Source organism: Anser cygnoides, chromosome 11, assembly GCF_040182565.1.
Source record: "Anser cygnoides isolate HZ-2024a breed goose chromosome 11, Taihu_goose_T2T_genome, whole genome shotgun sequence".
Taxonomy (NCBI): Eukaryota; Metazoa; Chordata; class Aves; order Anseriformes; family Anatidae; genus Anser; species Anser cygnoides.
The window spans coordinates 3,750,266-3,773,057 of record NC_089883.1 but is presented as its reverse complement, the minus strand read 5'-3'; the positions used below and the strand labels follow the sequence as shown (position 1 = coordinate 3,773,057).

Genomic DNA, 22,792 nt, shown 5'->3' with positions numbered 1-22,792 from the left:
TCCTCTGAAGGCTGAAAAGCTAAAACATAAATTCAAATCCTATCATACAGCAGAAAAACCACATGGGTGAGTCCCCAGGAGCAATGACTTAACAGTGGGAAGCATTTCAGCTGGCCTTTACACCTTAGGAGATGTCAAGTAAACGTGTTCCTCAGCCAAGACTCCTCTTCCATGTGCACTCTCTAGTGTCTACTAAAGGGCTGAGCTCATACTACAACATCAAAACCTAGCTTAAAAGACCATCAGCCAAACCCATTGGAAATTAAGCTCCAGTATCTGTTTAGAAAATGGGTTTGCAGGACCCAATCCATCATCACCTCCTCACATACAAATACACCTAGCAAGCTGATGTTGCTGAGATGTTCTGCAGGACTTCTCAGCCTGCACAAACAATATTCAAGGCCAACTTTTGTTTAGGACTTGGCCTATCAGTGTATTCAACCGAAATGATGTTTAACAGTTGGATAAAGCTACACAAGATAGAGATGCACTAATGTCTACGGTGAAAGAATAGACCATTTGGCACTAAGACCATCAAGACACGACTAGACACAAGCTTTAACAGATCTCACAGCCATAAATAATGGTCTGTCCCAGCCCCTGTGAATCAGACAGGCACAATGGTAGAGCTTTACTGTCACACTGACAAAACACTTCAGAGCAGATTTCAGGAGAACCCCTGGCTTGCCAGTGCAAACAAACCGTATCCATCCCCCCTCACAAGGTCCCAAGAATCTGAAACATGGACGAAACTCAGCCCTGGCACATGTTACATTCATAAACATGCATCAGGTTAGATTAAAAAGTGACTTGAGTAGCAGAGTTGTTCAGAGCCAAACTTGTGTTCTGCTGCACTGCAAAGATGGTATGTGAATTTAAAGGTGGGGGGACCATGGCTCTGAGAAAAATAAGGCTCTTCTGACCCCAGCAAACACATCCTTAAATGTAAAAAAGCCAGCAGAGCCTGAAGGGATGGTCACAAGAATGGACTTGTTGAAAGAAGACATTTCCTACAAACCAATCCAAATAAAGAGAGAGACACAATGATGCCCTATCAAGTGACTATTGTCACAGCATGCTAGATGGCAAAATGAAAGGTAGAGGAAGGGACAGAGGGAAGCACCTCGTTAAAGGAAAATACTAGTTAAAATACCAACTTAATCAGCAAAACACTACAGGAGGGCTCCTTCACACCAGCACTTGGTAAAGGAATACAAGACCTCTTATAAAGCTCTGTTGTCCCATAGCTGGGTTACGCACTGAACATCTGCCACTCAGGTCTTCACTGAGAAGCGTGACCAGTCAGTTATTGTTAATTACTGTGGTTTTTTTCCCAATCCAATTTACTGCTCATGAGCAAAAACAGAGCTGTCGTCAGGAGAATGAACCGTTCCTGGAAGTTACAATAGCATGGGCACAGAAATACAAGCTTCCTTCAAGACTTCCTTGAGCAAGTGCCTCTGGAAGGACCCCTGCTGACTCCAAGCAGAGTTTTCAGTGTCCACATCCAGTTGAGCCATTGTCTTTTTATTTCCTCTGCCAACAACTGACTGAGCGAGCACCCATTGTGTTCCCTTATCAACTGAGGCTGAATACTACTAGACAGCTAACAAATTAACAACCACACTTCAGATGAGCTCACAGCGTCACAAGGCTCTCCCCACTCCTGGCAGATTCCCTGCAGAATTTATAAAATGCTTCCAAAGCCCAGCTCCCCTAACTATTCACAGGTACGAGCAGCACCACTCCACGCAGCACAAGACGTCTAGGGGTAAAGAGAATAGGATCATCTGAAATTCCTATCAGCTGGTAGTTTGGTGAGGAGTTTGACGTGGTTTATACAGCACGGGAAGCAGCCATTTTCATTATGTGCAAATCAGAGATTAAAAGTGTTTCTAACTGACAAAGCCAGGCTTTCTGCTGTAACTCAATACAACTCTGTTGTCTTCAATAACGATTTAACTACCTCCTATGACAACAACCCACAGGGAAATATCTCCTTAAAAAATATCAAAACAAACAAAAAAGAAAACAAGGAACACTACGTCAGATGAGACCGTTTATCCACTATTGGAACCCCTCTTCCAAGGTAAACCATAGCAGTACAGAAAACATGGTAGAAAACACTGCTCCCAAACAACTATGAAATGCTGCCCATCTGAAAAATTGCAAAGTTAGTTTCAAAAGAGCTTTTTTTTTTTTTTTTTAGTTGTGACTGTATTAGGTAAATACAGTGAATCCCATAGATGAGGGAGAAGAGGCGCATTACACAAGAAAAACAAAATCTTTCCTCATACCTCAAGGCCAAAACAGTTACCCAGTTCAGCTGTCAAGGCAGCCAGCTTTAATCTACCCTGGATATGAACTGTTTACTCGTGCTGCTTCTTTTGAGAGTGAAGTAAATACTCACCATATTCATAACTGTGAGGATGAATCTTTGGGCAGCCTCTGCACCGTGGTATTGGACCATATCAGCATCTGCCACCACCAGTGTTTCTACTGTGTACTCGTTGGTAAGCCGAATAGCGTTTCTTCTCTCCCTCCAGTCACTGGTTGATTTCATCTTCTTTTGCCTCTTCTTTTCTAAAAGTCAAAATATTTATTAGGGAACCTTGTAGCTGGCAGATCATAGTAAAACATTTATATTCTTTTCAGCAAACATGCTTGTGCAAATTCAGATTGCAATGACTGTTTATTAAAATGGTTTTTGATGATTAAAAGAAGCAACTTAGAGGTTCCATTGCAAGCATGGAATGGAAATCCTGCTTGTGAGAAAAGCAACATTCCGCTACAATGGAACAAGCTGCAATTCAAGAAAAAAATCAGGAGAAATTTTAGGATAGGAGACTGTGCTGTGGGGTGCAACACACACTAGACTCTGTAGGTTCTTGTTAGCCAAGGAAGTTGCAAGATATTCCTGGAGTCAGTATTTCAATCAGTTTCCTTTTAACTTGCTACCAGCATTACTATAGCAATTTAAAAGAACACAAAACACCAAAAAGAGAGTCTTAATCACTTAAAATTTTAAATCAAGTCAGATTGTTTTGGAACATGCATTACTGGCCAACTGCAGAAGTCTCTGGATAAAACCCAGAAGTGCAGAAGGTCAGGCTAGATAAGACCTTCTCAAGCTTTCTTTGCTCATTTATTGCTATTGGCATGAGCACACACACTAGCAGCTGCAGTCGCTGGCCACCTACGTGCAGAGAGCTCGCACGCCTCTCCATTGTGGTATGTATACCTAAAGCAGGGAACCCCTAGACTAGCTGATCCTTAATGGTCTTAAGTTATAGGAACCTGGAAAAGTGACCCATGCTACAGACTGCAAAGTAAAGCAGTAGTGAGCTACTGCTAACACAAAAATGAAAGCACAGAAGTTAAACCTTGCTTCCTCCAAACTGAGAAGCTAATACATTTGTAATTTGTCCCCTTCTAAACCAAAAGGTGAAACGTGTTTCACAGCTCAAAGGCAGATGTGCAAAGCAGCTGAGGCATGAACAAAGGAGAAACTAAGTTCAGATCTGAAACTGAATCTACTCACTTTATTTCAGTCACAAGAAATGTATTCATGTTTTCAATTGTAAAATGAAAGAAAAGCAAATGAAGTCATTAAGACAAATGTATTTTGCAGAAAGATACAAACTGCCAAGATTCACTGAGCTATCTGCTTACTGCTCAGCCTGCAACATCCTATGGATAAGATATTGACACTGATATCAGTGCCAATTTCTTTTAGTGAGGAAGGGAGTAGAACACACAACAGGTCCTGAAACAGTGAAGAGTGTAACAACAACAGTCAACTGAAAAGTGACACGGGATAGAACGTGCTGGATGATCAGACAGATAACTTTGATGTCCCACTACACATGCTGCTAGTTTTCCAAAGCAGTCAGTCCCTTTTTATTTTATTTTTTTCTCCACATTCTGTTTATCAGCTCCTTACATATTTCAAACTGGAAATTTCCTTGTGTTCCAGACTGGTAAATGCACTAACATCCAGGTCCACAGTTTCCCCAACTTTCTTGTATTCATAATGACCAACTTCATCAGTTTTAAGACCCCTCAAAGCCCAACTGAAAAGGACTCCGTCTTCTTTTTATCCCATTTTCTGTCTTGTTGATGTGCACATTTGCACACATCCACCCCATCCCTGTTCTCAGTTGTCTAGCAGTCATTCCAGTATCGCTCTGTACATGCTTTTGTGCCCAAGGCATCAACTGTCAACACTTGGTATATATTTTAAACTAAGAAAACAACCATGAAATTTGATTTGAATCTTTTGAAAAAGGATTTGGAAATATCCCCCTGGGTCTGACAAGACAGACGGGAGCCCCTTGACAAGCAAAAAAACAAAATCCTGGGGTGCTCATAAATAATGGGAGCTGCATGCTAGAAGCAAAGAAGAAAATTACCAAGTTTCAAGGCTTTTTTTCACATGGTCTGCAGGACAGCTACAGAAATGGGCGCAATCGTGACAATCTGCCTCAAAACAGGAGATGCATATGTTTCTAGGTGCTTGAGAAAAAGGAGAAAATAAAACGGAGCAACTACAGGAGAAAGGACTGATGAGCACACCTTTGGTTTGCCAACTATGAATTGGAGATGATTTCACCTAATTTCTGTGAAATAGCTCTCGTGTTTGTTTCTTTATTCATTTTGTTCCATTCCATTCAGCCACCCACCCCTCACTCGCTCTGCAAAGCCACACATCTTCAGCTGCAGGACTTTCAAGGTTATTTAAATATCAGGTGAGAAGTCAGAGAAGTTTATTCCAGTGAGAACACTGATCTTTTGGGTCTTGCTGCTGGTAATCAAAACCTTCTTGGAAGCAGCAGCAATTCCCCATCAAATTATTGTTTTGGTAACTCCCTGATAAATTCAAGGTTTTCAGCTGGTATAAACCTCCTACCTATAGAGACATTGCTCTTATGGGGGTCTACACCTCAACTCAAATACATCTGGGCCTGGCACTGAATAAGCTGTGAAAAATCCCTAAGTGGAAGAAAGTAAATTCAGAGCACTCAGGATTTCCACTTCAAAAATCTCTTTTTGGTGGAAAAGAAGCCACTTTTGTCAAAGAAGGAAGCCACTATGCTAGATTGCAGCTTGCATTTGCCATGCAACTGCCTGGCGCGGTCCCTTCTCCCGAGGCAGGTGAAAGAATTGGCAAGGCCTTGCCCATTCCACTCAGCACCTCTTTGGAGGAGGCAGCTGTACAAAACTCCGAAAGGTGTGATTTCTGGAGAGCAGCAGCAAAGGGACCCCTGACAAATTTCTGGGTAGTCTTGGTTCACACAAAGCCCCTGGACCCCAACCCTCCCCGAGTTTTATTTGAATTTGTGGATTGGCTGCTTTCCACTGGGTGGCAGGGACTAGAAGTTGTGTGTGGAAAACTACCACCCCACCGGCTCGCCTAGAAACACAGCCAAAGTGACCTAACATTGAGAACCTGGGCTCTCGCCCTCATCCGCTTTCTAACATTCTCCAACTGCAAGCTTACCAAGTGCTTAAAACAGGTGATGTGTAACGGTCCCAAGGGAGCCTACAGAGAGCTCAGGTGGTCATTGACGATATACTATGAAGGGGTAAGGCAAAGCAACATAAACTGCTTGAATCGAAGTCCCCTCGTTTTCTTTTTTTTTTTTTTTCCCTTCTTAAGTTTGCAGATCCTCTCTAGGTACCTTTTCTTTAGCCTTTTTGTCCTTTTTGCACTTGCAGAGGGCTACTTTCAGAGCAGTCTCTATTCGCATCTTCCTGCCTCCCACATATGCAAACAATTTTCCAGCATAATCAGGCACATGGAGAAAACACAAAACTCCTCATTTGCACGGATGAACAACAACAAACAGAACAAAAGAAATATGCATATTCTGTATCAGGGACAATTCATGAAGAGGAGCAAAAGATCAGTACCCAATACTAAAAATAACTCATTAAATGCATCTGCATCTCATACCTGAGGTAAGTCAGCTTTATGGAGGTATCAAAAATAAAAAATAAAAATCTCTAGAGCCTCCCTTCAGAAACAAACCAGCACAGAGAAGTCTCACTCCTACCAAATGTGATTTATGGACTACGGGCAGAGAAACCCTCCATGAGTACATGAAACCCCAAACTAAAATAAACATCAGCCATTAAAACAAGGATTAAATGCTTGGTGGATTCTTTATTTGAACAAACTGATGTTACAAATTTTGTGGTGCAGATGTTAAGTGTTAGTGTGAAGGCATGAGAGGCCATAAAACATGGGCAGGAGGCTGTCAGAGGAGTTTACATTGCGGGGAGCACACATAACCAAATTGCACACTATTTTAGGAGTCAGGTGTTCCCCGCTTAAGAGGTCAGAAATACATGTGAAATATGAGCTGAAACAGGCAATCTACAGCACAGGACGTATGTGCTGTGGGTGACTAGGCACAAGGGACATTACTCTTTTGCCAGTCACTTTGACAGTGTGTTACACAGCCTATCTGGCCCAAAATCCCACAAAATGCAGGACTGTTAGGTGATGGGAGAAGAGCAGTGCACCACTGGATCCTCAGCATAAAATGCACCCAACACTGCAGAAGCTCAATAGCTGGCTTTCGTTACAGGCTCTTACCTTTCCATGGCTAGTTGCATGCAGGGCAACATGATCATATCACCTTCTGCAGTCCAACAGTCTTCAAAATCTCCCTCAGAATGGCAAAAAATATTATATATATAGCACAACAGAGCTATTCTGAAGCCTCAATAGAAATCTCCTTATGTTCAAGTGCTTTTTATGGCAACCCAACAGATGTATAATTCCAAAGCAACCGCCCCAAATGACCTTTTCCTATTACACACCGAAAGCCCTGTCTAGCACTGTCTGGTTCTTGGCACATTCCTGCTGTAACTGCAGAGTCCCTTCCTGCTCCTCCTACCTCCCTTCCAACAGTATTTCCCAGATTCATCTGAAGACCAACCTTCATTCCTAGCCCTCAACTTTATTTCTCCCTAATCGTCCCCTCTGTAATTTTAGCTACCTCACTCTAGTTAAACCTACAGAAAGTTTCTGGATGCAGTTCAACAACAGCCACAAACACAAGCGAAACTGCGGAATTCTTGTACGAGGCCAGATTTCTCCCTAGAAGCCCTTTTCTATTGCTGCCTTAAAAATCCTCTCTACCTCTTCCTCAGGCAGCCCTCTGCTAGCTCCCTCCACCACTGACCCTTATAACATCTCTATGTCCTCACCTGGAGGGCTAGCTCTGTCCTCCTTTATGCTGTTACTTGAGCAACACAAAAAGGAGAGAGCTCTTTGTTCCATTTGGCCACATTAGCTGTCCCTATGCCTCAGGAGCTTCTAGAGAATCCTTTTCTGGTACTCAACATTAGGCGTGTTTTATTAGCTTCATGTAAAAACAAAAATCATCACCTGTCTGGAGCAAAAGAAAGACTGAGAAAAGAAAGACTGAGAAAGAGAAAGGAGACCCTGTACACAAACCAAGGCTAGAAATTACAGGAAGTTCTTGCTGAGGCATACATTTACTGGTTAACTTAAAACCATATATCAGTCTGAAGAAGAGCGAGTTTGCTGAATTATCAAAGGGACAGGATACCATAAAGTTCCTCTGGTACCAAAAGGCTATCAATTATGTGTTTAAAAGATCAGCATACTGCAGGTACACCTCTTGGACACTGCTATTCAATCTAGACACTGCACTGATTTCAGATAACTTTTCAGATGTATCATAATGACTTGATTTCATTTAAAGTAAAACAGGAAACGTGTAAAATTGAACAAGAAGCAAGTGAAACAAGAAGTGGAGGTTATCAGTGGCATTTACATCCCAGGAGAAGAGCAAAACCAAAATCTAAAGAGAATACAAGCAGGTTTTCTTCTCACTTTGAATTAAGATCAGGATGGGGGGGTTGAACTACAGACATGAATATTTATTAGTTAAAGATATACCAAGAGAAACATGCTAAAGATAAAATCAATCTATTCCTCGTGTTTGGATTCAACAGAACTGCTTTTGAACCCTGTATTTAACAGCTTCTTCAGAAGACCAACAGCACAGCATCACCCCAGTGGATGCCCAAAAGCTGTACAACTCAGCGCCCTGGTTTGCTTAGCTGGGGATCAAGCTGCTCATGGTTAGAAGCAAGACAAATTTGAAGAGGATCAGAGCTCTGAGGCTTCCAGCATGGCAAAACATTTGCTGCAGAAGTCAGCCCAACAAAAGATATGTGCTAATCCAGCCTGAGCTAAAGGAGCAACCACAGATCATGGGACAGCTCAGAGCTGCGAGATCACCATGGGCTTTCCAGCCCACGAGGGGGTCAATTCAAAACTCGTGGCCACCACCAGAAACATCCCTCCACTGCCTCCTGGGGGCTCTGTGCATTGGTTACCTTGCAGCTGCAGTTTTCATCCATACAACAACAGAGAGGTTCTTTTCAAAACACTGATCTCCTGAAGGAAAAAAAAAAAAAAAAAGAAATCACACTTCAGCTGCAAGGGCCGTGCTCCACACAGTTGCTTCCTTGACACCTTTCATTGCCATTCGCCTCGCAGTAGACGCAAGTAAGGACTGGAGAAGGGAATGAAGAACAGACACTACTGAAGTTGCTGCCACAGCCAGCGCGCCTCAATCTATTTCCAGCCACAGGAGCATGCAGCCCCTTCACCAGTGCCAGGGCACAATGCAACATTGTCCCTGTGCACTGGACTTTTATACATCCATTAAAAACTCGGGATTTCAGGTTTACCACAGCTAGCTGCAGCAACAAAGAAAATTTGAGACAGAAGTCATGAACTCTGTTCCATCTCAAAACACCAGGGAGACTTTATTGCAAGGACTGTTACTGAAGTTAGCCTGTGGCTTGGACACATCAGACGTCAATATAATGTGTCAGGACTTTGTCTTCGATGACAGCCCTATACGACAGCACAGGATAAGCGCTATGACCTCCACCAGCTCACTGGATCAAGTTGTCAGCAGGGTTTCTGAGATTGCCACCTCCTCAACTACATGCACTCATCTCCCTTTAAAAAGCACACCCTCACTGTAGGCTTTCCACTCAACTAGACACAAGGACTCGCTCATGTAAGACAGAAGACAATTTACCGTTACACAAAGCAGGCACACTGAGCATTGTTTAATGGTAAGACCATTAAAGTGGGAATGGAAATACCTGCTCTGTCACTCCCTCTTAGCCCCTGTGCCTTGGTTTCTCTTCCTATTTGATCTGCTCTGTTACTGGTTGTAAATTCTCTGAAGCAGAACTGATTTCCTTTGCTTGTGACTGACACAAAGGTCCCAACTTGCCTGGGGCCATGGGGAAGATCCTGTAACACAAATATAATTAAGATCCAAGTGACAAGGAGAGATGTATGCAGGACTGAACTCAGAGTCCTCAGTTTTGATCACTTAAACTTAGCAGATCTGAGACCGATCATGAAGCACAATCCTAATCCACTCCAGGGCTTTACAGACTACAAAACACTTGGCTGCAGTTACGCTGTGAAAAACGGCATCATTGGCCTCCAGGTTTATTTTGTTTTAATGAGTCTTTAGCGAACGTGCTTGGTTTGCAAAGAATGTTTTCACAACTTCCAGCCATACCAACCCATCCTGAGCTTTGGCAGCCAACTCCAACCACTTCTGCTGAGGCTGGAAGAACCCATGGAGACTTTACCAAACCAGGAGTTCCCCTCTTACAGTCTGACCTCACCACTACACCTATACCTTGAGAGAGGTAGCACAGACCTTTTTGGAAGCTAGACAATTTGTTTCTGGTGATTTGCAAAATCCAGTAAAGAATGCACTTCATCTCCCATAATTGTGTTGGCTCTGCAGGTCAAACTGAAGTAAAAAACAGTGTAATAGTTATTTTTAATCCATTACGTATACATGTATGTCAAACTACGCAGGGAGCAGATCACAGAAAGAAACCAACAGTTCATGGAGCAACTTTTCAGAGCCAAAGCCTCACAGTATCACTGCCAGCTCTATTACTAGGCCTAATCTGTAAATAAAGAAACTGTTTGAGAGTTAGAGGTCCAAACAACCTTTAACTTTCAGTGCCTCCAGTCGTGGATGCTCAGTGTGGAACATATATGGCCGATGATTCATAATTACATACTACCCCAAGGAAGCTTAGAGCTTTTGAACAGGAGCAAAACCTGTCACAAAGTGTTCCCATCTTGGCCACACGAACATGTAGTTGCCCAACGCACAGTAGTTTTCACACTGAAGATCCCAAGCGATCTGCTGAAGGTCACAAGTCAAACACTGGAAAGCAAAGCCAGGAGAATCCCAATTCCCAACTCATGGCTCTAACCCTGAGCTATGATTTATGACAATATGGAAAAAATGAAGACAGCTAAAAGGTAAGTAATGTATCTTAGTCTGTCTGGAGCCACCTGTCTGCCTTCCTAGCCAGAATGACCACTGGAATAGCCATAAACACCCCAAGAGAAGGATGGTGGACACCAGACACTAGCTCGTTAGCACCTGCCAGTTTAGATTTCATTAAGTTCCAGTGGAAACGAGCACTAACTTTCATCAAGAACCAAGTGAAGAAGCAGTACAGTTCTACTGTCTGCAGCTGCTCTGGAAGGGGAAGAAATCCATGAACTACAAATATTTGCACGTCTCTTCTTTTTTTTTTTTTTTTTGATGTCTTTTTTGCACCTTGACAGTAGAGAAAGAAGAAACTGAAGTCCCTCCTGCTCCATATTATCCGTGCTGCCCTCATTCTGAGGGCTTCATCCAGAACAAACCAGCAATTAAACTTTGCTTGCCACATGTGATGGAAAAGGACACTTCTGAATGGCAGACTGCTCCAAAAGGCTGCTGTTTGTCAGCCATAAGGAAACAATCACACACTCGCAGGGAAAATCCAGACTCTCTGTTTGGAAGACAAGGGACCTGGAGAAACCACAGGATTTATCCACACAAAACATACTCCCATGGGTAAAGTGCTGAAAGACCTAATTTCTGATACAGGGAATACTTCCATACTTGCAAACACTTAATCACATTACATCTTCTGCATAGCCCATGCTGAAATCCTTGCTTTAATTCTCCAACAGATGCTTCCTAATATGGACTAATACAGGTTGCATTACATCTCTCTATTTTTAGTGCACATGCTTTTTGGCCATAACAACTGCTGTTTCAGGCCAAGTCAAACCTGCAGAGAAAACACATCTAAGAGACAATGATTAAAGATGGGGAAATGCAACATAGCAGTAACATGTGTTTAGGATTTATACCTGTTCAGGGAAAGCGTTCCCTACATTTGATACCTGCATACTAGCACTTATGTAAATTATTACCAGCTTTGATCAATTGTTAAAACAGGTTGCAAACTAACTAGACAAAGAAGCCATGCATTGCTATTTCGTGAATTAAAATGTTGACCCTCTTGTGTTTTTCCCCCCTCTTACTTCTCTCCATGCAGCACATTTGCATTAAGTGAAAACTGTTTCACTCAAGATGACAAAGGGGGATTTAAAGCAAGCTTGCATTTAAGAGTAATTTATGAGGCCTACATCACAAACATGAAATAACAACCTTCCCTCCAAAGACAAGCTGCTCACTCTCATACTTGTGGGCTGTATTTTATATCAAATCCCTTCTATGCAAAGGGACTTTAACACATCACTAGAGACCTCTGGAAAAATTACAACAGAACTTACTTTTCCCAAAGAAACAGAAAATTTTATGACATGGTTAGAGGAGAATCCTAAGCTTTCATAACATGGTTTGACTCCGTCTTTAACACTGATACTTTCTCTCAGCAAGAAAAGTTAGGGAAAAAAAAAAAACAGAAAACTTTTCCCATCCTTAGACTTTGATGGCACTGGAAACATGCAAAATATATGAGCAGACTAGAAGAGGGTGCCCAGAGAGGTTGTGAGTTTCCCTCACAAGCTGCCTGGACGTGGTCCTGGGCAACTTGCTCCAGGTGCAGGCTTGAGCTGGGGTTTGGAGCAGATGGACCCAGAGGTGCCTCCCAACCTCAACCACTCTGGGATCCTGAGATACCAGCAAATGTTAAACTACCCTTGTTCCATCACAATTACCACAACCATATCCATTGACTGCAGCTGAGGGCGTGGTGGATATCGTTGGGTGGAAACAACTTTATTGTTTATCCCATATGGTCACAGAGAGACAAGGCAATGAAAAACGCCCTATCTCAGGTATTTTCTAGCCCCAACTCTAAGCTTTAGGGGGGTTAATAAAGGAGATTGTACAGTTCCCCACTAGTCCTCTCTGATCTGCCCGTTTCTTCACTGCCGAGAACTCTTGCTATGACATCCGAGTTTAGGAGGAAGGGCAGATGCTGCTGAAAGACAAAAGAGCCCTGCAGCTACTTCTGGGCCCCAGGAATAAGTTGAGAACTTTACGCATGGAGGTCCAGGACGAACCTGAGGGCACAGCAACAATCATGTAAGATGCATTACAACAGTGACCTCTTTCTCTCCTCGCTTGGCTCACCTGTAGAGAAATTCTTATCTATAAGCATTAAAACCCATGGACAAAACTCCGTGACTCCATCCTCTCTCCAGAAAGACTCTTAGCACAAGACCTTAGACAAAAACGTTGCCAAGCTCGTTCCTTAAAATCAGAACAGTGTGATAATAGATTTTTACCCCAGATTCGGCCCAGATTCTAGAGATGAGAACCGAAGAAATGTTTCACATCACTGGTGTGAAGCTATTTCCCAAGTTTTTAATGACGCCGTGCTTCAGAGCAAATGAAACCCAACCTTCCCTTCCTTCCCCCTCACAGCATATGCACCTGGAAACCTTTTAATGGGTTTTCTGTTTGCCTCACAGGGGCTCATGTTCGTGCCTGAGCAGAAATGTGTATTGTGACTTGAACTCTTTCTCCTGCTGGATGACAGGTGATAAAAATCCTACAGATACACATATCATATGACTAACAATAGCACCTGGCCCATGATGACTGGATCCGTCCTTTGCCGCTGGAGCACTTCAGAATTTAAACAAAGGAATTAAAATATCGGTCCTGAACCAACAGACCTGGGATTTTTTAACTCTTTAATAGGCACGTTCAGCTTCAGCTCTCAAAGATTCACTCACGTAAAACCTTAAGTGCTTTCCCACTCCTGAATGCAGCCAGATTAATCCTCCCATACGGATTATTCCAAGAGACATTTGGCTGCCACAAAGCTCTCCTGCAGCTCTAAACATTTCTGCTGTTGTAGGACATTAAACTACTTAAGTTTTGATTTTTTTTCTATTGTATTTGCCCAGACATTATGATCTTTGATAATACAGCATGTGCATCTAAAATGTCTAGGACATGAATACTTCCTATGTATTTCTAACCTCCATTCTTTTCTGACAAGTTTTAGCCTGGGTAAGCCAAATTACAAGCCAGCGAGAGAAGGGATCTCTAGTACTAATCTGATCAGTCCTTCACTCTGCTGATGTTGCTGAGTACCACAGTAGTCACCTTTTTCCAGGAAAAAGCCTGGAAGTAAGCCCCTAGGCCACCATTTCCACACGATTTCATTGGGAATAGACCTTTTTTGTGTCAGAGAGGATTAATTTTTTTTGTTACAAAATGCCTTGTGCACAAAAGTTAATCCAAACCAGACAGGAGTCAATTAGGTCGTTAACGTGCTAAGCCTATTAACAGCCATGACTTACATTTCTTTCCCACAACAATGAAAAACATTCAGGAGTCTGCCTTTAAGTGGCAAAGCCCATGAGCAATTTCATTATTTTATGACACAGCTACTTGAAGCAGTGGCTGTTTGCACAAGCAAGCAGTACTCCCCGCTGGGCTGCAGCCGGGTGCTTTGTTCCTCTTCTAGCACAGCCGAACCATGGTCAAGGCAGAGATCCGGCACCCACAGCAGCCAAATTCTGTTCCGGGCTCTTTTGCAAACTTGTGGGTGAGTTTACATGTTTGTAAATCACATAGTTACAGATTTTCTAGCTGCTGAGGGAAGGATTAAAGCCTTCTTGGTCTCACAGAAGAACTAGAGATGCACATGCTGTCCCCAACTCCATCCTAGTTTAGCCCCTCAATTAGCACCAAATAGGAAACAGAGCTAGATCCATAGCTTCAAGTAAGCTTTGCATCAGGCTATCAATTTCCCTCTGCCTCAGATCCACACTCGCTATATGGACCTTGCCTCCCCCTCGGCATGAGCTGAGCTATAGCAGTACTGTGTGCAGGTACGTGCGTATATGTGCACATGTGCTCTTAGCCCAACAAACATGAAGAAATTCAACCACTTTGCTTGCAGAAGAGAGTTTTAGTTCCTCAGTCCATGACAATGATGTATCTGCTGACCTACTAAAAGTTGAGCTCCACACAAGAGAAAATAAAGGCCCTGCCTACAGGACTTACCAACAAGCAACACCAGCTAGAAGGCAACCTTGTGAATGAGCGAGCACAGGTCATCTCTGGTGGTACACAGGCCTGGTTAAATACAAAAACTTAAGGTATACATGCAAATTTTCTTACGCTCATGGCTACCTATTCCAGCCAGTTCCTTCAGACCTCTGCTTTGACCACTTTTGCCAATGAAGAAGCCTTTTGTGCTGCCATTTCCCTGTATGTCTAACAACAGGGGTTGCTCTTGATCACTCTGTTCCCAAGTACTGTTCCCATACTTGTGAATCTCAGTCCTGTACCCATTACACTTGCTATTCCTGCTTCCCGTTTTGTTTCTTTAACAGCCATGTAAAAGACAACATAGGCATCTTCACCTGCTGCCTCTATTTGGTACGCAGACCATCCAGTACAAGACAGAACCTGAAATATTGGTGGGGTAATAGGGCAACAGAGGAATAAAAGAAACAGAATATAAAGGCACCCTGAAACCTGAAGAAGAGATTTGGCAGAGTTCCTAATAAATACCCTCTGTATGCAACCCACCCAGATGGATTTCTAGAAAGGACAGAACTCATTTGCTCCAAATGAGGCAAGAGAACCTCTTGCAATTGACCTCAGTTTCAAAATTTGGGTCTTTGCTAAAAAACATTGTGAATACCTTCCTGAGCAGCAATCACATTGCATGGTTAAAGCAGAAGTCAAAGTTTATCTCCTCACAAACTGAAGGTTACAGCATGTGTCCTAACTATTTCTGTCCTTGTGATGTGGCTCTTTCTGCCTGAAGTAGCAGAAGAATTCATTAGCACATGCCATTTTTCACCACCTCCAGCTGCCCAAACACTTGAATTACAAAATACAGACATATCTGGCAGGACCACAGTTACAATTATAACTGCATACTCATGGCTGTTCTCTTGAGCCACTTCAAGCTCACCTGCTACAACCTTGCAGTGCTCATCAGGAATGTGCGACTTCATGGGATGGCTTGGTTTTGTGGAGCGCCTATGTCTGATGAAGTGTTCTTTTCCACTAAATGAGGTCTCTGATGTATTCACTGGTTGTATTAACATTTGCTCTGATCCAATTTGAATATAGCCAACCTGTCCACAAAAGAAAAAAAAAGGAAAAAAAGGGTATCAGACAGTTTGGTATCCTTACCATTTTTATCAACCCAGTCCTAACTGAGACCATTTCCCTGCAATCATTATCTACAGCATGAGGAAGAGTGCGTATGGTCATGTTCAATCTGCATAGTACAGAATAGAGATCTTCATCTGCTTCTCATATGCATATATATATGTATTTTATTTTACAGAGCACTATTTAGAAACATCATTATGCAAGGCATTATTCATGTCCAAAAAAAAAAAAAAAAAGAGGAGGAGGGGTTCTTGTCAACGCCTTGCCTTTGAGTTCTTCCTCTCCCTGCAGCTAGAACACCGCTCTATCTGGAGGCATATATATGTACGCCTTACGAGATGCTCAGCTCACACGAGAAAAAATAAACCCTATTAAAGAAATGCTTTCATAACCACCTTTCTAACTGACAGCCAGAATTGCGCTGTTATCAAATGGCATTTAGTATCTCAGCAGAGCAAGGCTGCCTGCAAACAGGAGACCCAGCTACACACGTCATTCCTGCAGACAACACTAAGTGTTGAAGTGAAGTCCTAAGCGCGACTTGCAGAGCCACCCACACTTTTTGGTATGGGGACCAAACAGCTTTTACTGACGGCAGTAGGGGCCACATAAAATTACTGCTCTCCCTGCAAGCCATGGGTTGGGTTTCGGGGGTCAAGCTGGGAATGGACTGTTTTACCTTCCCAGCGACAAACTTTTCCACCATTCCTGGAATATGTAACACGAGGAAGACAAAGGCCTTGTCTAAATAACAGTAGACTGCACAGGCTACAGGTCAGAGCACTAAAACCCTGCCTTTCTTGCACCAGGTCCAGACCTTACACCAGGGCTGGCAAGAACATCTTTGGAAGGCAGCTTCTGCCCCTGGAGAGCCCTCCTCTGCTTCTAACCGATAGTTTTCAAGGGTCTTTTATGCCTTTCCCACTCCTTTTCTGGCATCAAAGGAAGAGAGCAAAAGCAAAGATATCACCTTAAAACTTAACAAAGCTTCTAGGTTTAGTAATCAACGCCAAGCTTATAGCACACTGGAGAAACGTGAATATGTACAATGAGGGTGTTTTTTTTTTTTTACTTCCTTTTCATTGTACTGATCCAACGTTATTTGTATGGCAATGAAAAGTCTTGAAATACAGCCCTCTGTAATGCAGTCCCTTGGAAGAACTCTCTAGGTCTGATCCAACTTCTGCTAGCAAAGGAGGGCTTCGCGTGGCCTGCCAGGAGGCACCAGACTGTGCCTCTGGTACACCTGGTAGGTAAAGGGGCTTACAAAGGGCTCCTGTATGTTGCCCGACTGTAACACCCATCCCAAACACAGAAAGGCAGACTAGACTCCCCTGACCCGTCACTGAGCTCTGTGCCAGCCAGGCAGCCATCCAAAGAAATGCTCTGCACGTACATGCAAATTCTATATATTCAACAGCTGACTGTACTAATATGATTTATAATATACATTACATACGTACTGTAAATTGTACATTTCCACACCTCCCTGCCAAATTCAGTCCTCACGTACACCCAGGAAATCCCTTTGGCCTAGTATTTCCAGCAAGAGGAATTTCTGCTAAGAGAAATGAGAGCTCTCATCTTCTGACAGCCGTACAAACTGAACAGCATTCAGGGGAAAAGCAGGATCTCTCGCAAAGGGTCACTACTTTTCAAAGTGCACTTGAAGAAATCAGTGTTTCTATTTGCCAGGGCTGCAAAGCATGCTGATAACAATTAGTCCTGTGTCTCAAAAGAGAAAAGAGAGACCTCTTTTGAGGTCCGATTACCTAAAATGTCCCAGAAGGGCTCCCATTTACAAAGAAAAACAGGTTTTTTTTTCTTGCCCCTTCAGAATACACACCGGTTTACAAGACCCACTTTGCCCTGGAGTTTCCAAAGGGAATTCCTCTTCACTTACGTTACAAGTTGGGCTTTGTCAGAGTTGCTTCAGAGACACCGAAAACTCCTGCGACTTATTCTTCCAGCCTCCTTTACGATGCTCTCCGCTACTTCCCCTCCTTGTTCCAATCTTCCAGCTGGGAGGTAGCCCCAGCCCCCTTATTTAATATAGGTTTTAATTATTTAGAAGAAGGGTTGTAAATCTGGTGCCATGGTACTAAAAGCCACACCAGAGCTCCTGAAACCCTGCCAACCATTTTTGTTGGTGCCAAAAATATGTAAGAAGAAGTCAGTTTCATCACCACCCGACATTATCCCAACTTTCTGGCATCAAGTGTGAAAATAATTTAAACCATTGGAAAGGACTTATGTTTCACATTTGCTTTGGAATTGTGAAACCTACGGAGGGAAAGAGCCATGCGTCTTCACCCTGGAATAGGTTAAGAAGCAATCTCAAGTTTAATCTGACAAGCCAACTAGAGTTTCAAGCAGGAAAGATTTGCAGGATTGGGCCTGTAAAGTATTCCTTGGGAGCTACAATTTTCCCTAACCTTGCCAGTTGGGTTCTAGAGAGTCCTCAAACCTGTTGGCCCAGATGAAAATTTCTGACCTAGTAACCCGAATACTCTGGTCATTATTTTGCTTTTTCCATATGAAATGCATTCCTCATATTGCCTCTGTCAACTCCAGACTACTCCAACTACCACATGCTACGCTGCGCTAACCTCAGCAGGAGATACTGGCCGTCGGCACTAGACAAATGCTCCGAGTTCTTCTCTAGTCTATGCGATCTTCATGGACTGCAAAAAGCTAGAGTTTGAAGATAAAGAAGTAAAACAGAAGGCTACGTAACTGTCAGAGCTATCTTTCCATGTCTCTGGAAATTATTCCAGTTAAATAAAATGCTTTGGAGTTGCTAATCCACGTCTGCCTGGGGTGATACAGCTCAAAAGCTGGCATATTCCCTCTCATCCTGAGAGCCCATAGGAGCAGGACCAGGCACTGCACTGGATGCTAGTGCTGCTCAGCGTCCTGGAAAACAGGCGGCTGTTGCCCAGCCCGGCCATCCCGGAACACCTGAGACACAGGAGTCATCAGAACACAAAAATTCAGAGGGGCTTAGAAGTTCAGCTCACTCTCTCAGGGGAGACCTTATTCTCCCTCTTACCTTATTGCTCTCTACAACTCCCTGAAAGGAAGCTGTGGGGAGCTGGGGGCCAGCCTCTTCTCGCAGATAACCAGTGATAGGACCAGAGGGAATGGCCTCAAGTTGTGCCAGGGGAGGTTCAGGTTGGAAATGAGGAGACATTTCTTCTCAGAAAGAGCGGTCAGGCATTGGGACGGGTTGCCCAGGGAGGTGGTGGAGTCACCGTCCCTGGGGGTGTTCAAGGAAAGGTTGGGCCTGGTGCTTGGGGACATGGTTCAGTGGGTGACATTGGTGGCAGGGGGACGGTTGGACCAGATGATCTCAGAGGGCTTTTCCAACCTTAATGATTCTGTGATTCTAAATTCATCGTCATCTGTATTATTAATCTAATCCGGATTTTACAGTTAGCACGACCGGACCATATAGCTGACAATCACTCAGCTTCGCTAACAGGACAGGATGGAATAATTTCAGCCTCAGAAGGCAGGCAACCAAACCGGCACGTCAATTAAAACTTTAAGGTACGCTGCCCACTACAGCCCCTCTGACCACAGTGCTCAGCAGTGGCTACTTCTTCCATATTATCCTGTATTTAAAAATCAGCTCAACACCGCTCGCTAGCAAAACCGCTGGAGAATCTTGTTCTCCAAACCACCAAAATGGTCACACGCACGCTTCTTGCCTTCTTGTGATCTAGAGTTTTATACACACGTTGGTCACCTGAGCAAGAAAACATCGCCGTCCTCTCCAATCTCCTCTCGTGCTACCCCTGGCTCAGCCTTCCTCTACACATCTCCGGGGTCACCGCGCCTTTTTCCAGGCTAAATAAACGACAGCAGGGAAGGAGGCAGGTCCTCACCCCATCCCACCAAAATTACAACAGCAGCAAAGGGACCGCTAGGGCTGGCACTCGGCGTTTTTAACCACACCGGCCCGGCTCCACTACTCCGTCCCCTGGTAGTGCTGGGGGAGCTGCGACAGCTTGAGGGCTAACTGAGGACAGGAACCCAAAGTCTTCAGCGTTCTCTGCACGCGGGGCTGAGCCTTCCCCCATGTTAACAGCCTCCAGCAGTTACGCTGTTTTTCCAGCCCTTTTGATTTTCACAACATCTTCGAATGAGATCTGTGGAAAGCCGAATCTTGAACAGATTTTTCTTTCTCTCTTAAGTGTTCATTAGTTACAAACATATGAACACGCAGAAAATAGTTATAATCATCTGACAAATTCCATCCCCTTCTCAATTTCTCAAGTGTTACACGTAAATCTGAATTTAACCGTTTCCTCAAAGTTAACATGAAGTCAATACCTAGAATGAAGAAGAAAAAACAACATGGATTGAATTTAATAAACTTCATGTGGCTTTCAGACCTGTCCTTATCAGCCATGCCTCGGCTTTAAGTTAATTATTATTTACAAGTGCAATTCAAGCGAATTTAAAACAAGAGCTTTAAGCCAGGCCTTGCTCCAGCATCATTTCAGGCTTACACTCGGTGGTGAGAGCTGGGCATACCCACGAGTATCTGCCTGCACCTCCACCTCGACCTGCCCCTGCCTCCGAGACTGCCGAGCGAGGAAAACTCCCTTTTGTTCACTGTGGAAGGAGAAAGAAAATCCCAGCGCAAAGAAACCCAGCACAGCAATTTTAAGAGGTTTAACTTTGCAGCTTATGGACCAGATATGGATGAATGCCAAACAGCTCGTCTCCTGGACGAGAGGATTTGACAGAGCTGAAGGTTTCCTGAGGGGAAATCATATCATCTTATAATCCTAGCATGCCTGCACTGCCCTGCTTTCCATCACAGCAGAGGCTCTTGCAGTCACCTGAAGGGCAGCACTGCCCTGTTGCGCACACAAAGCACTTGTTACCACTGGAAAGGGATCGAGTTCACCAAGCTTCAGACACCCGCATCAAAACAGGCATCATCTCCCCAACAGTCAATGAAGAAAGGCCAACACAACCAAAGGGACGATTCACCAACCTAGGCTAGCTAAGAAACGGGACAAAGCATCGGGGAGGCACTCACTCGAAGCGCCCATCTTCCTCTTCTTCCAGCTAACCGGCAAATACATGTTTGGCATTTAACCTTGTTCAGTACCCAAATGACAATCACGACCCTATAATAATAACCATTTTGCCTTATCACCTCCACCAAACTTACAGAATCTCTGCCCAACCTTCCTGAAAAAAGGAAACAGCTGGCTGACACAACAAGGTCCAGAGGGATGCTCTGTCATCTCTCTTTGCCCACACTTGCCAAAATTTACCAGCATCTACACCCTCATGAAGTCTGTGGATGGTACCAAACTGGGAGGTGCAGGGGATGCAAATGAAGAGTCACTGTTCAGAAATATTTGAAGAGGTTGGACCTGTGTCCACTGGGAGCTGCATGAGGTTTGCCAAAGGTCACCATACACGCTCGGAAGAAAAGAACTCCTTTTCTTCTCTGTGTTGATCATACACGACTACACAAGGCTCCTAGACGTGAACCTGAAGTCTGTTTAAATCAAAACCTAACGCTCATTTGGATGTACCCATCGCCCTCTGAAAACTTTAACTTTTTCAAAACTTTAGGTACAAAAATAAGAACAGCCTATACCAGCTGTACTGCACTGACACCGCAGTCCAACAGACTGCACTTCAGCATGTCCAAATGACTCTAGCAAGAAGTATAAAAAAAAAAACAACAAATGAAATACATCAAAGTCTTTGGGAATCCCTCATTTCAGAGACAGCTTGAAGCAGCATTCTGCAGCAAGCAGCTGGGGAAGAAGCCTCCCCAGAAGCCAAAGGGCCCTGCCTATTTCCTCTCTCTTGGGTCTGCAAGACAAGATAATTCACACTAGGACTCAAAACAAGCACCGCTGCAGTCACAGCACAAATAGATCGTGCTGAAAGGGCCTCCTCTACTGTGCACCCTGCGCTTCAACCAAAGAAGCGCTGCAAAACGTAACGCTGCCCTGCCAAACTTTGCTAGAGAGGGTAAGGGCAGCACACGGAGAGCAACAGGCAAAACATAACTGAAATTTCACCTGAAAGCAGTGGAGGAATAGTTCTGAGAAGTCTCAAGCAAACTGGAATTTCCACCCTGGAAAGAGACATAATTCATCTACAATCTGATCTCAGACTGCTGGAAGCAGAGGCCTTAAGCCACGACACAATTCACCTCAAGACAACACACGTCGTGGCCTTACATAGCAGGAACTTCCCAAAAAAGCAGCGATTTCCTGTGCTGCACACTGTCTTGTAGCATCGGTCAAATGAGGTGCAGCACTGTGCTCCTGCCCGTGTCCCTGCAGCACCAGGAAAGGTCAGTTCAGTCCTGCGGTGTGGTCAGAAGCCAAGTGTTTGCACAACTGAATTCCCCAGACGAGGCGCAGTCCTGCCAAGTTGAAGGCAGTAGCGCTTTTTGGGAACTCAGTAACTCTCATCTACGCGGCAGTTCCCAGGTTGTCAAGGAGGATGGGAAAGTTGCAGTGTCCTCACAAGTGGTACCTTTAACCACGTAGACAGGACCTTAGGTAGACCATCCTCAACACGTCACGGCCTGGTACAGCTACAAGCCACCCTTCTCGATGCAATTGCAAGCTGCAGCAGGAAACTACAACACACGACAGTGGTTAAGAGCAGCATCTGCAAGGAGAGTTTAAAAAACAAAACGTAACCTTCAGATGTCATGCTGGGAATCTGATAAAACCACCAGGAAGCAATTGCTCAGTCTGGTGTTGGCTCAGTTTTCATGCCACTGCATCAGGGATTTTGTTTTCCTTAGAACTCCACCTGCCCTGGTCATTTTATATCACTTTTTGTGTGATTTATGGCATGGTTGAGGAATACAATTACAACAAAGTCTGAGCCAGCTGGAGATCAGGATCCAGTATTATTACCTCTGATCGACCAGCTTTTCTCATTGAGATGCCTCGAGCATCCGTTTCCAGCCCTATTAGCACTCCCACAGTGAATTTTTCAGGAAACATCCCACTGCAGCGCTAGCATTGCTCAAGACACGAACGACAGGATACACAGGAGGCAAGGTTTCCACAACCAAGCTCCTTCTTTCAGCCCAGCACGCAAGCCTTGACTGTTTTCCCACCTGTGAAGCTGTGCTGCTGCTGAGGGCAAAGCTCTATTCTTTCTGCTGCAAACTATACCTAAGGAAGCAACTGGAAAATTCAAAGTGTGCTGTAGCAATGGTTTGGGTATTTTAATTGCCAACTAGAAGGCAAACAAATTGGGCTCTAAAGTCACCTCACTTCGGTTCCACT

The 22,792-nt window shown here is 44.0% G+C and overlaps 1 protein-coding gene across 2 annotated transcripts in view; it reads right to left on the bottom strand.

The window, feature by feature from the left end:
* The window catches only part of ADAMTS17 (ADAM metallopeptidase with thrombospondin type 1 motif 17), a 177,623-nt gene that overhangs the window by 151,448 nt on the left and 3,383 nt on the right, over positions 1-22,792 (bottom strand). For both annotated transcript variants that reach the window (XM_048076347.2, XM_048076348.2), the window contains exons 3-4: positions 15,292-15,457; positions 2,411-2,583 (exon numbers count right to left, since the gene is read on the bottom strand). In XM_048076347.2, the coding sequence (XP_047932304.2) occupies positions 2,411-2,583; positions 15,292-15,457 (339 nt within the window). The remainder of the gene's footprint in view (positions 1-2,410; positions 2,584-15,291; positions 15,458-22,792) is intronic.